We start from the raw sequence: 15,539 nt of genomic DNA on the forward strand, positions 1-15,539 counted from the left end.
ACAGACTATTCTAAGAGAGAGAATAAGAATTGTAGCTGGTTTTGCTGTATTATAGGCTGTTGAAATTCCATCACCAGAAACCTCAAACACTGTGAAGATTAAATGATGCTTAAGAAATGTGAAATGAAGAATTAAACCACTTTATGATCAAATTACCTTAAAATTTTCTTCTGTTAGTCCCTCATTTGTTTTGGAATTTCTTATCATAGCTGCCACATATCTTTTGACTAAATTCCTGATAACTTCCTGGAATTTAAACAAAAACATGAAGAAGCATTCAGTTTCCTTCTTGGACTCTCAGTAAAATAAGAAACATACACAGGAAATAAAATATGCTTAGACTGTCTCTGCATTGGAAAATCCTCACAGGATCCAGGCATTTTCTACAAAACCCCCCAGTTAAGTCCATTGGCTAAATGAAGAATTTATTATGTGTCCAAATTTGGTGGCAGAGTGGGCCAGTGAGATCAAATTTACCTGAAAGGAAAATTTTCCACCCAAGCATAAGGTAAACACGGATACACATTCATGGAATAATGAGAGCAGAATAATCCTTGAATGGTCACAGTCAACATCCTTTCCCTTCAGGCTAGATTAAACTTGAACCTTCCTAGTAAGATGAGAGTTTTTCTTCCTTTTATAAAGTTGAGAAAGTCATTCTTCAGTGTCACAGAGTCTGATGATTTCAATGTCCACTAATTACATAATCAAGATACTTTTTCTTAGAGGCAATCTATACTTCTCCTTTACAGGGATGGCCTCTTTTAACTTAGCTTCTGGGAATGGTATACACATGGTCACCCTGCTTTGTGTTAGTAATGGTGATGATGATAGCTACCACTTAATGCAACATGTCAGGCACTGTGCCAGGACACACACACACACACACACACACACACACACACACACACACAACCATACATACATACTCACCACTCAGTTCTCACAACTACAGTTTAAGTTTTATCATCCTTATTTTACAGACGAGGAAACTGAGGATCAGTGAGGGTAAGTGATTTGTCCAAGTTCACACAACTGACCAAGAACTATTGTGCTTAGTTCCTGTGAAGAAGCTTTACCTGGTAATGTTGATTCTGTATCAGGCTGTCAGCATGGCGTTCCTGTCATTGAAAAGGGACAGAGAGGTTACATCAGCAGTCTCCCAGCAGCCCATCCACTCGAATATATTTCTAAACATTAGGACTGGAACATGACAGAAGCTACTGCCTGACAAACCCCCAAAGCATCTGTAGGTTGGAGTAATTTTAAGATGTTCAAGACAGGGAATGTTACAAAGGAGGGAAAGGAGAAAACAGTTGTGTTTACAAAGAAACATAATTTTTAAAAGCCTTACTGTGAAGCTTCTCAAGTTGTGCCTTCTCCGTCTACCATCAGGGTCTCTTTGGGGGCAGAAGGTGTTGTTGAACCAGTTACCAAGGTATAGAAATGACTTGGGGCTGGGGATGATGTTGAAAGGAGGTGGCAAGGTGCCGCCTTCATCGAAGTAACTCATCCAGAGTTTGGTCCTTGCAAACTTCCACTCAATATCGGCATGATCCTATGAAAGAGAGAAGTTCAGTGATTTGGGATGGGAAAATGCAAAATGCACCCCTGACTCATTCTCAAAGTTCTACTTGCTTCTACAGAGGGCAATCTGTCAGTAGCTATGAAAATTCAAATTACACTTACCTTACGACCCAGTAATCCTACAATTAGAAATTTATCTTATCGATATACTTGCAAAAAGAGGTATGCGCAGGGCTGTTCGCTAGCACTGCAGCTTGTAAGAGCAAAACAACTGGCAACAACCTAAATATCCAACAGTGGGAGACTGCTTAAATAAATGATGTCACATCCACAAAATGGCTTATAATCAAACTATTAAAAATATAGTAGCTCTATCAGCATTTTATATGTAGAAACATATCGTATAATGCATTTGTCCATATATTTATAAAACCTCTAAGTGAAAAAAGCAACATAAAGAGTAGTATATATTGTGTAAAATGATCCCCTTTATCCAACTGAAAACCCCTTTATATTACATGCTTACATGTTCTAGACAGGTACACACTAAATTGTCAATAGTAGTTATTTTTAAGGAGTAGGATTGGTGTGGAGAGACTTTATGTTTTTTTTAAAAATCAACATTATTTAGGTATGATTTACACAGAGTAAAATTCATCTATTTTAAGTGTTCAATGAGTTTTGATGAGTGTATGTACCTGTGTAAGCACTGTCATAATTAAGGCACGCACACACACACACACACACACACACAGACACACACACAGGCATACATTTCTAGGAGTTTTAAGACCTGGAAGGACTAATGTAATCACCACCACAATCAGGATACACAACAGTTCCATCAACCCCCCAAATTCCCTAATGTTGCCCCTTTGTAATCAAACTCTCTCGAACCCCCCTGGCAACCACTGCTCCATTCTCCATTCCTTTAGTTTACTTTTTCCAAAATGTCACATAAATGGAATCATACGGTAGGTAACCTTCTGGGACTGGCTTATTTCACTCAGCATTAATATCTTCGAGATTCATCTGGTTTTGTATGTATCGATAATCTATTCCCTTTTATCGCTGAGTAGTTTTTTGTTGTGTGGATGTACCACAGTTTGCTTATTCATTCACCCATTAAAGAACATTTGGGTTGTTTCCAGTTTTTAATAATTGTGAATAAAGCTACTGTGAACATTCATGTACAGGTCTTTCTGTGAACATAAGTTTAATTCCCCTGGCTTAAATATCTAGGAGTGATATTGCTGGATCATGAAGTAAGTGTACATTTAACTTTATGATAAACTGCCAAACTGTTTTCCAGAGTGGCTATACCATCTTTCATTCTCACCACTTGCTCTGTATCCTTCTTAGCATTTGTCAAGTTTTTTAAAGTTTAACTATTCTAACAGATTAAGTAGTGGTATCTCATTATGGTTTTAATTTGCATTTCCCAAATTGGAATGAAGTTGAGCATCTTTTCATATGCTTATGTGCTATATAGATATCCTCTGTGGTGAGGTGTCTGTTCAGATCCTTTGCCCATTTTTATTGGGTACTTTGCTTGCTTACAGGTGGATTTAGATAGTTTTAAAATATATTCTGGATACTAGCTCTTTGTCAGGAATGTAAATTGCAAATGTGTTCTCTCAGTTTGCGTGTTATCTTTTCATTTACTTAATGGTGTCTTTCATAGAACAAAGTGTTTTAATTTCAGTGAAGTCAAATTTATCAAATTTTTAATGGATTATGCTTTTGGTATTACGTCTAAGAACTCTTTACCTAACCCGAGGTCATGAAGATTTCTCTTATGGTTTCCTCTACAAGTTTTATAGTTGTAAGATTTGCATTTAGCTCTATGATCAACTTTGAGTTCATTTTTGCTTAAGGGGTGAAGTTTACATTGAGGGTTTTTTGTTTGTTTGTTTGTTTGTTTTGCCTGTGGGTATCCATTTGCCATTTGCTGAAAAGGCTATTGTTCTTCCACTGAGTTGCTTTTGCACCTTTGGCAATCAGTTGGGCATGCTGGGACTACTGTCCATCCACATTCAAAAGAATGAAGTTGGACTCCTACCTCATACCACATACAAAATTCAACTCAAAATGAATCATAGAACTAAATTTAATAGATAAAAACTATAAAACTTTAAGAATAAAATTTAGGAGTAAATCCTCATGACCTTGGGTAAAACAATGGTTTCTTAGAGATGACACCAAAAGCCAAGGAACAAAAGGAAAAAAATTGGCAAATTGGACTTAATCAAAGTTAAAAACTTTGTACTTCAAAGGACACCATGAAGAAATTGAAGAGAAAACCCACAGAATAAGAGAAAGTAATTAAATATCATATGTCTGATAAGGGACTTGTGCCTTTATAAAAAACAATTATAATTCAACAATAAAAATACAAATAAACCAATTTAAAAATGGGCAAAGCACTTGAATAGACATTTCCAGAAAGAAGACATACAAATGACCAATAAGCACATGAAAAGATGCCCAACATCATTGGTCATTAGGTATACTCAAATCAAAACCACAATGAGATACCATTTTATACCTCCTAGGATAGATATAATAATTAAAAAAAGACAAATAATAACCAGTGTAGGTGAGGATCTGTAGATCCACACACTGCTGGTGGGAATGTGAAATGGTGCAGCTACTTTGGAAAACAATACGGCAATTCCTCCAATGGTTAAACATAGAGTTACCATACGACCCAGCAATTTCACTCCTTGCTACATATCCAAGAGAAATGAAAACACATTCTACACAAAGACTTGTACACAAATGTTCAGCAGCATTATTCATAATAGCCAAAGAGTAGAAACAACCCAAATATTCATCAACTGATAAAAGGGTAAACAAAATGTGGTACATTATTATTATTATCCAGCCTTAGAAAGGAATGAAGTATTGATACATACCACAACATGGATGAACCTTGAAAACCTTATGCTGAGTGAAAGCATATTTATTCTGCTGAGTCTTCTAATCCATGAACACAGTATGTCATTTCTTTCATCCATGTTTTGTAGTTTTTACTGTGTAAGTCCTATAATGATTTGTTAAGCTTATACCTAAGTATTACATTTTCTTTGCAACAATTTAAAATGGTACTGTCTTTTAAAATTTCTTTCCAATTGTTTATTGTTAGTATATGGTTGATTTTTGTGTATTGACCTTGTAGTCTGTGGCCTTGCTAAATTCATTTTCTTATTCTATAAAGTTTTTAATAGATTCTTTAGGGTTTTCTTTATACAGAATCGTGAGATAGATTTATTCTTCCTTTCCAATCTGTATGGCTTTAATGTTTTTCCTTCCCTTGTTACATTGTCTAGGATCTCCAGTACAATGTGGAATAGAAGTACTGAAAGCGGATATACATTTTTAACTGATCTTAGAAAGTCTTCAATCTTTCAACATTTAGTCAGCTGTAGGTTCTGTGGTTCAGGTTGTGCAAGTTACATTCTATTCCAAGTTTGCCAAGACATTTTTTAAAAAAAATCGTAAATGTATGTTGAAGTTTGTCAAACACTTTTTCTGCATCAATTGATATGATCATAGGGTTTTTCTTGTTTCGACTATTAATATAATGGATTACTTTGCATTCCTGGGATAAATCCCATTTGGTTATGGTGTGTTATACATTGCTGGGTTCAATATGCTAATGCTTTGTTGAGGATTTCCATGTCTATGTTCATAAAAGATATTGGTCTATAGTTTTTAATTTTCTGTACTGTTTTTTCTGGTTTGGGTATCAATATAATATATTATATATGTAATGTATTTATATATAATTAAAATTAATTTTACCAGTTTCTCTTCACTATATTTTAATGTGGCTACTAGAAAATGTAACATATGTGGCACATATTTGTGACTTGCATAAAATTTTTATTGTACAGAACTGCCCTAGACTAAAGGTGTATTTAGTCCTGCCAAACAAAGCTTAAAAGCAAGCCTCAGTGGGATCAAACGATTTCCAGAATAAAGCTCAAGAATATTTAAAACAATACAAAAATAGCCAGCACCCAATAAGGTAAAATTCACAATGTCTGGTATCCAATAAAAATTTATCAAAAATGCCAAGAAACAGGAAAATATGATACATAATGAGGAGAAAAAAAATCTATCAAACAGAACCAGATACAAATCAGTTGTATTCTATATAGCAGCAATAAACAATGAGGAAATATTAATTTAAAAACAGTTTCATTTAAAATATAAAATCCTTAGGAATAAGTATGACAAAAATATACATGTTTTTTAACACTGAAAACTGTGAAAGATTACTGAGATAAATTAAAGAAGACTTAAATAAATATAGAGATACGGCATATTCATGAATTGGAAGACTAAATATAGTTAGGATGGCAATTCTTTCCAAATTGATTTAGAGATTCAATACAATTTCAGTCAAAACTCAGTTGGCATTTTTGAAGAAATTGACAAGCTGCTTCTCAAATTTATATATAAATACAAAAGAGGTAAAATAGTTAATTTTGAAAAACAACAAATTGGCATTGAAGATCAGTGGAACAAAACAAGACAGTCCAGAAATAAATGCATGCATATGCATATATGCAACTGACTTTCAAGAAAGGTGTCAAGGCAATTCAACTTGGAAAGGATAATCTTTTCTTTTCAACAAATTGTCTTGGAATAGTTGGACTTCCACAAGAAGAAAAGAAAAAAGAACCTTGATCCTTACTTCACACAAATACAAAAGTTAACTCAAAATGAGTCATGACTTAAATATGGAGAGCTAAATCTATAAATATTTTACTAATAAACAATTTACTATGTTTTTTCTTTCTTTCTGCTTGCTTTGAATTTAGTTTGCTGTTCTTTTTCTAGTTTCATAAAGGTGGAAATTTAAGTTATTGATTTGAAATCTTATTTCCTTTTTAACATAAGATTTACAATTATAAATGTTTCTGAGGAAACTTGGCATATACTGTACTCTCCCTTTCATTCATCTCAAAGTATTTTCTAACTTCCCTTGTGATTTCTTCTTTGAACTAGTGGTTATTTTGCAGTGTCTTCTCTACTATCCATTTATGTGTGAATTTCTGAAATTTTATTTTGTTTTTGATATCTAATTTAATTTCATTATATTCCCAAGTATGTTTGCAGAACATACTTTTTATTATTTCAATCCTTTAAAAAATTTAGGGGGGCTTATTTTATGAGCTAACATATAATCTATCCTGGAGAATATTCCATGTGCAGTTCAGAAGAACATATATCCTGCTGTTGTTGTATGGCATGTTCTATAGATAGATGTCCATTAGGTCTAGTTGGCTTATAGTGTTGTCCAAGTATTCTATTTCCTTTTTGGTCATTTGTCTAGTTCTGTCCGTTACTGAAAGTGGGGTAATAAATTCTTCAACTGTTATTGTTAAATTTCTATTTCTCCCTTCAGTTCTGTCAGTTTTTGCTTCATGTATTTTTCAGCTCTGTAGATAGGTGGAAATGTGTTAATAATTGTTAAATCTTCATGATAGATTCACCTTTTTATAGTTATAAAATGTCCTCTGTTTTCTCTAGTAACAAATTTTGTCTTAAATTCTATTTTGTCTGATAATTATTATAGCCACTTAGCTCTCTTTTGGTTACTGTTTGCATCATATATCTTTTCCCACTCTTACTTACATTCTATTTGTATCTTTGAATCTAAAATGTGTCTCTTGTAGACAGCATATAGTTAGAACATGTGTGTTTCTTATACAGAGTCTGGCAATCTCTGCCTTTTAACTGGTTTGCTTAATCTAGTTACATTTAAAGTAATTACTGATAAAGTAAGATTTACATCTGCCATTTTGCCATTTTCTATATGTTGCATGTCTTTTTTGTTCCTCTATTCCTCCATTATTGATTTCTTTTGTGTTAAATAGATATTTTCTAATATACCTTTTAATTCTCTTGTTTCATTTACTCTATTAAAAAATTATTTTCTTAGTGCTTGGCCCAGGGATTACAATTAACATCTTAAAATACAATCTACTTTGGATTAATACCAACCTGATTCCAATCATATGTAAAAACTTTGCTACAATATAGCTCCATTCCTTCCCTCCTCCTTTGTGCTATTACTGATATACAAACTGTTCCTTTATATATTATACATTATAAGCCCATCAAAACACTCGTATAATTATTGAATTATGCAGTTATCTTTCAAGTTAGAGAGAAAAAAAAGTTCCCCCCAAATAAGATTTGTGTTGTCTTTTATATTTATCTATGCAATTACCTTTTCTGGTGCTCTTTCTTTCTTTCTTTCTTTCTTTCTTTCTTTCTTCCTACTCTCTAGTGTTCTTTCATTTCAGCCTGAAGAACTCTTTTTAGCATTTCTTGTAGGAAAGGTTTTCTTGCCATTAATTCTCTCAGTCTTTGTGTACTTGAGAATGTCTATTTTTCCCTCATTTAAGGATATTTTTGCTGGATATAGAATTCTTGGTTGTCAGTCTTTTGCTTTAAACATTTTGTATATGTCATCACACTGACTTCTAGTGCCCATTGCTTCTGATGGGAAATCAGTTATCTTTTAATTTTCCTGCTTTCAAGATTTTTTCTTTGTCTTTGACTTTGAGAGGTTGACTAAGAAGTGGATATTTTTGTGTTTATCCTACTAGGAAATATTTGAGCTCTTGGATGTGTAGACTGTTTTTGAGAAGTTTTTACTCATTATTTCTTCAAATATCCTTTGTGTTCTTTTTTTCTCTTTTCTGTGTATGTTGGCCATTTAATGGTGTCTCATTATGTGTATGTTGGCCATTTAATGGTGTCTCACAGGTCTCTTAAGCTCTGTTCATTTTTATTCATCCTGTTTTTCTTTCTGATCCTCAGTCTAGACAATGGTAATTGAATTATCTTCAAGTTTGCTAATCCTTTCTGCCAGCTCAAATCTGCTGTTAGGCCCTTCTAGTGAATTTTTCATTCTGTTACAGCACTTTTCAAATCCAGTAATTCAATTTGATTCTTTTTTTTAATAATTTCTGTCACTTTATTAATATTTTCTATTTGGTGAGACATCGTTCTCATACTTTCCTTTAATTCTTTAGATGTTTTCCTTTAGTTATTTGAAGATATTTAAAATAGCTGGTTCAGTCTTTACCAAAGCCAACATCTGGGCTTCCTCAAGGACTGTTTCTATGATATCTTTTTTCCTGTGTACAGAACATACTTTCTTTGTGTGTGTGTGTGTGTGTGTGTGTGTGTGTGTGTATGTTTTGTAGTTTTTTGCTGAAACTAGACATTTTAAACAATTTAATATGATTACTTTGGAAATCTGATCCCCTTCTTCTAGAGTTTTGTTTTTAGTGTTTGTTTAGTGACTATCCTTGACTGATTCTGTAAAATCTGTATTCTTTGTCACGTGCAGCCATTGAAGTCTCTGTTTAGTTAGCCTCGTAGTCAGATAATGATTGCACAGGGATTTCATTAAATGCCTTGAATCAGTAAGTCTCTCACTCTTTGCTAGGGGCTCTGTGTGTTCATAGTGACACATCTTCAATGTTCTTGCAGTTTATCATCTGTAAATGACACGTTTGAAAAGACAACAAGGGAAATTTAAATATGGACTCCAAATTATACTTATAGTGTATCAATGTTAAATTTCTTGAGTGAGATATGGTACTGTGATAATGTAGTTGAATATATATGACAATATTTGAGTGAAATGTGTGATATTGGTAATTTACTTTCAAATGTTCTAAAAAAAAGTTCTTGGGCCCCATCATATGTATACAGCAGTAAGAGCTTTGTTTCAGAGGCCACATTAACTTGTGACTTATATCCACAAACTTTTAACTTAAAACAATGCCAAATAAGATGGTTAGACAATATAGTCTATACTGTCAAAAGTGCACAGTGTAAGGGAGAAAAAAATATTTCTCTACTAGCACATGAGATCTTAAAAAGGAGAGCTATGCCTTACAGTGTTTGTCTTAGGGTGGTTTTTGAGTGAACATTCAGTCAGTGAAACCTAGAATTTGCTCCTTGGCCTTTCAGATATTCCATGAAGGCTTTCACTTTGCTCTCCAACGTAGCAGTGCTTAGCTATGATATTAAAGGATTAGCAGATCAAGTTCAAAAACAGCACCATGCAGAATAGGGATTTTTAAACCTGGTTCTATGGATGAAGTTAACGGAGTCAATAAATCTATTAAAATTGTATGTGAAATATTGGGTGTTTTGCATTTTTCTGGGCTTTCATCATATTCTCAAAGGAGTCTGCCCTCCCCCAAATGGTTAAGAACCACTGAAGTAGAGGATTCTGTTGATTTCTGAGATGCCCATTGCCTGTATCTGAACAGCCGCTAGCCAGCTCTTAATGGATAAATCAAGGATACCTCTATGTTCTCTAGGAGGGACTAAATGGCTTTGGGTTAAGTGAGCAACAAATTCAAATGGAAAATGAAGCTCTAGGTTGAATTTAAGGTACTTATTAGACTCAATGCTAGATTTTGTTATTTCATAAGTTAATAAAGAAGCACGTATATTACCATTTTTTTTGAGATGTTGAAACATCTTTTATTAAGGAATTGTAAAATTATAAATTCCTCCCAAAGTTACTTGAGAATTGGAAGAGTTGCTGCAATGATTAGAGTAATAAATTTTATATGCACACATAACTATAAGTATATAAAATGAATATATAACAAAGAGCACTAACACTCATCCTCTCTTTTGCGTTCCTGTTAGTTAAATAATTTCAAGTAGTTCAAAGATAAATTGGGCTACATGAAAACAAAATATATGGAATTACCATAGAAAGAAATTATATTACAATACAGTTATCAAAAATATTTTTAAAACATGGTAATATTTATTACAATACAGTTTAAACATGGTAATATTTATTACAATACAGTTATCAAAAATATTTGTGCATTAGATCTCTAGGACTTACTACTAGTTGCAAGTTTGTACCCTTAAACAACATGAATTGTATACTTTTAAAAATGAATTTTATGGTATCTGGATTATATCTCAATAAAGCTGTTACCATAAAATAAAGTCTCAGAAGAATACATAGGAATAATTTTCATGACCTTATGTTAGGCAGTGGTTTCTTAGATATCACAGATAAGAATGTTGCTGTCCTCATCTTTTAAAGCGTACAATTCAGTAGTTTTTAATACATTTACAGAGTTGAGAAACCATCACCTCTATCTATTCTAGAACATTTTCATCACTCCTAAAAAACCCTATATCCATTAGCAGTCAATTCCCAGCACTCCCTCCCCTCCCCAGAGCCCCTATCAACCACTAATCTACTTTTGTTTCTATGGATTTGCCTATTTTGAACATTTCATATAAATGAATTATATAATATTTGTCTTTTGTGTGTGGATTCTTTCTCTTACTTAGCATGTTTTCAAGGTTCATCCATGTTGTAGCATCTGTCAATACTTCATTCTTTCCTATGGCTGAATAATATTATATTTCATTGTATGGATATACTACATCTTTTTAATCTATTCATCAGTTGATGGTCATTTGGGTTGTTTCCACTTTGCTATTATGAATGATGCTGCTATGAATATTTGTGTGCAAGTTTTTGTGTGGATATATGTTTTTAATTCTCTTGGGGACATACCTACGAGTGGAATTGCTCAGATATATACTAACCCTACTTTTAACTTTATGAGGAATTGTCATACTATTTTTTAAAGTGGCTGCACCATTTTACATTCCCACCAGCAATCTATAAGAGTTCCGATTTTTCCACATCCTCACCAAAACTCGTCACAGTTCATGTTTTTTTTTATAGTCATGCTAGTGGGTATGATGTTGTATCTCATTCTGGTTTTGATTTACATTTCCTTAATGCTGAATGACATTGAGCATGTTATCATGTGCTCATCAGCCATTTGTGTATCTTATTTGGAGAAATGTTGATTCATATATTTTGCCCATTTAAGAATTAAGGGTGGGGGCTTCCCTGGTGGTGCAGTGGTTAAAAATCCTCCTGCCAATGCAGGGGACATGGGTTCGATCCCTGGCCCGGGAAGACTCCACATGCCATGGAGCAACTAAGCCCGTGTGCCACAACTACTGAGCCTGCGCTCTAGAGCCCGTGAGCCACAACTACTGAAGCCCACGTGCCTAGAGCCCGTGCTCCACAACAAGAGAAGCCACGACAATGAGAAGCCCGCGCACCGCAACGAAGAGTAGCCCCTGCTCACCGCAACTAGAGAAAGCCTGCGCGCAGCAATGAAGACGCAACACAGCCAAAAATAAAAACAAATAAATAAATAAATTTATTAAAAAAAAACCTAAGGGTGAGGCTTGGCATTAGAAACAGGCTGATGTTGGAGTTTTGAGATAATTTATACTGGGATGGCAGGAATGATGACAGTTTTAACAACCTCACCTCTCCATTCTCCAGCTATTGTCAAAGATAAAAAAAAAAAAAGAAATCACTCAGAGAGAATTCTGTGAAAGCAAAGCAAAAAGATAGCGCTAAAAGAAATACTGAACTCACTTTATTTCATCCAGATGACAAACTCATAAGAAGCCTGCATGCTGTAGCTACCATCTATCATCTATCTATCTATCTATCTATCTATCTATCTATCTATCTATCTATCTATCTACCTATCTTCTATCTTTTAATTTGTCCATCCTAGTGTTAGAATTTACAAGTGAAATGATCATCATAGGAATAAGTATTGATATACTTATTGAATTGAAAAATGAAGTCATCCTTTTTTTAAAAATAAATTTATTTATTTAATTTATTTATTTTGGCTGCATTGAGTCTGTTGCTGTGTGCGGGCTTTCTCTAGTTGCGGCGAGTGGGGGCTACTCTTTGTGGTGGTGCTCGGGCTTCTCATTGTGGTGGCTTCTCTTGTTGTGGAGCACGGGCTCTAGGCACGCGGGCTTCAGTAGTTGTGGCTCACGGGCTCTAGAGCGCAGGCTCAGTAGTTGTGGCACACGGGCTTAGTTGCTCCGTGGCATGTGGGATCTTCCCGGCCCAGGGCCCAAACCCGTGTCCCCTGCATTGACAGGTGGATTCTTAACCACTGCACCACGAGGGAAGCCCAAGTCCTCCTTTTTGAGACAAAAAAAATATGATTTAGCCAGTTGATTTGGAAATGATGACTGGCTTTGCTAGTTAGGCTATATGACAGATATTTTTTATCAATTGCTAAATCTGAAGCTCCAAAATTTTGGTAAAATTATATTTAAAATGTGATAAGAAAAAAGCATTTCATAAAGAATGTTCTATTGGTTAAGCTGTATTAAAATTAATAAAATTTCTATTTTCCATTTCATGAACTTTGTTTAGTATGTTGGGTTAAACAAAGTGCCTCTAGGTAAAACAGTAACTGGTACATTTAATAATTATTTGGCAAGTCTTAGTAGAGCCTTTTTGGTTTTGTCCCCAAATTTAGCACCTTAAAACAACAAATATTTATTATCTTACAGTTTCTGTGGGTCAGGAATCTGGGTGTGGAAAGTTGTGTGCCTCTGGCTCAAGATCTCTTACAATGGTATAATCCAGTTGTTGGCCAGAGGTGGGGTCTCATCAGAAGCGTGAACTGAGGGAGTATTCTGTTCCAAGCTCACTCGCATGGTTGTATGGTTGTTGACAGGATTCAGTTCCTTGTGGGCTGTTGGACTGAGGACCATAGTCCCTTGCTGGCATATTGGCCAGAGACCTCTCTCAGTTCTTTCTGGAGTGGGCCTCTCCATCAGCCAGCTCATAAAATGGCAGCAGGCTTCCCTCCAAGGATGTGAGAGAGAAAAGCCATTGTTATAACCTAATCTCTCAAGTGACATCACTTTTGCCATAATCTATTTGTTAGGAGTCCATAGGTCCAGCCCACACTCAAGGGGAGAAGACTGCATAGGATTCAAATAACAGGAAGTGGGTATCATTGGGGGCCATCTCAGAAGCTTCCTACCACAGTATTACTTTCCAGAAATTGAGAAACTGAATGACTGTAATCTTGGGTAAAAATCCTTTTCTAAGTCATGTGGTTTCTAATTACTTGCCTTCAATAAAGTTTAAAGAGAACCGAAGCAAGTTTTCAGATTGTTAAAAATATTATTATTTTTTTAATTAATTAATTGATTTATTTATTTAGGCTGTGCTGGGTCTTCGTTTCTGTGCGAGGGCTTTCTCTAGTTGCGGCGAGCAGGGGCTACTCTTCGTTGCGGTGCGCAGGCTTCTCATTGCAGTGGCTTCTCTTGTTGTGGAGCACGGGCTCTAGGTGCGCGGGCTTCAGTAGTTGTGGTGCACAGGCTCAGTAGTTGTGGCTCATGGGCTCTAGAGTGCAGGCTCAGTAATTGTGGCGCACAGGCTTAGTTGCTCTGCGGCATGTGGGACCTTCCTGGACCAGGGCTCAAACCCGTGTCCCCTGCATTGGCAGGCGGATTCTTAACCACTGCACCACCAGGGAAGCCCTCACCATTCATTTTTTGATTCTTGTGTTGAACAACTACTATATTCCAGGTACTCTGCTAGATGCTGGGTATAGCAAAATGACTGTCCTCTAATGGTGGTGGGAATACCACACAGAACACAATTCGAATACAGAGGTAGCACCTGAATCCTGAAGACTGGGAAATAACAGACCACCTGGCAGGACTGGTTAAACAGTGTGAGCTGTAAAGTGATGAATAAGATACTTATTCATTCAGACGTTCTTTCACTCAAACAGTATATATTGACTGCCTGCTAGGTGAGAGGTGTTGGGATTTTAGCAGTGCATAATATGGACAATATTATAATTTGGAATGTGGAAATCTGTTTTCTTTTCAACTCTTGATCTACTTTGAATCGTAAGATTATGGATGTGGTTTTTGTAGTCATAGTTGTCTAAAACTTCACTAAATGTATGATGCCCAAGAGATTTTCATTCATCCGTATGGAGCTAGCCTTTCACCTTGTATGATAGACAAATCAGACATTGACTTTTTAAAATTTTCACAGTTTGGTGATGATGCCCTTTCCCACACTTTGCCCTACCCTCTCTACCCAACTATGACCTTTGAACATTCTCCAAGATCATCAGCCCCTGCCTGGGTGCTTTTGCATAAGACGTAACCTACACAATCATAGCCTGTGGTTCTTCCTCTTCCAAGTTTCCAAAATTTTCAGGACTTTCGTGCTGCCATAATGTGACCTTAATGACACATAGCCTTACATATATGTTCTAATCATGTGTGTGTCCTGCATTGCCTTTGATAACGTCAGCTCCTGTAGAGCAGGCGAGAGCTTCTATTTAGCCCCTTTTGCAGTGCCAGTGTAATGTACTGTGACTGTAGATCATACCCTCAAATGTTGTTGACTTGCTCAGATCCTGAACACATGGCCACAGCTAGGTCAAGTGAACATGTCTGTTCAATTTCACATTTCTCAGCAAATCCGAGCTCAAGGTTATTTTTCTTGCAATCAAACTACAAGGCCAATTTCCTACCAGCTTTTGATAAATTCTTATGCACTCTCTCAGATCTCCTGCCAGCAACCATCTTGCTCTAGCAAATTGGAAAGCTTTAAAACATAATGCAAAGGAAGAGTGACAGGCACAGACACAGCAGAGCAGAGCCTTTAAGGAGGAAAGCTACTTCCAGGAGTCTTGGGCCCACTGGCAGGCTGGTTGGAGGTGTATATTGAGGAGGGGGATATTTTGGCATCCTTCCCATTAACTAGTAGCTGCTTAGTTCATCTGGGCATAAGACTAGCTCTGTTTCCCTATGATGGGAAAGCAATACAAATTGCCATGACATACACACTCCATGTTGAGGTGAGACAATACATTTCCCTGGCATCTCAACAGAAGTCTACCTCACTTTAGACTGCTTTCTTCTGATAGAATTCAGGGCATGCTTCTCAAATGTTGGTGTGCATCCGAATCATATGGGGCATTTGTTGAAAATGCAGATTTCTGGACCTCCCTAGACTTACATATTGTATTGTGGTTTTGCCTCAGGGCAATTTAAAAAAGATGTAAGCATTTAAAATATATCATCGTTTTTGTAACTCCATTTTTGTTTTCATT

General features: G+C 35.6%; 1 protein-coding gene across 1 annotated transcript in view; it reads right to left on the reverse strand.

Annotated features, from left to right (window-relative positions):
• Positions 1-15,539, reverse strand: part of TRPC5 (transient receptor potential cation channel subfamily C member 5) — a 129,384-nt gene that overhangs the window by 2,191 nt on the left and 111,654 nt on the right. Inside the window, exons 7-9 of the mRNA XM_061177891.1 lie at positions 1,355-1,558; positions 1,080-1,121; positions 157-246 (exon numbers count right to left, since the gene is read on the reverse strand). Of these exons, the coding sequence (XP_061033874.1) occupies positions 157-246; positions 1,080-1,121; positions 1,355-1,558 (336 nt within the window). The remainder of the gene's footprint in view (positions 1-156; positions 247-1,079; positions 1,122-1,354; positions 1,559-15,539) is intronic.

The sequence above is a fragment of the Eubalaena glacialis genome, chromosome X (genome assembly GCF_028564815.1).
Source record: "Eubalaena glacialis isolate mEubGla1 chromosome X, mEubGla1.1.hap2.+ XY, whole genome shotgun sequence".
In the NCBI taxonomy this organism is placed as follows: Eukaryota; Metazoa; Chordata; class Mammalia; order Artiodactyla; family Balaenidae; genus Eubalaena; species Eubalaena glacialis.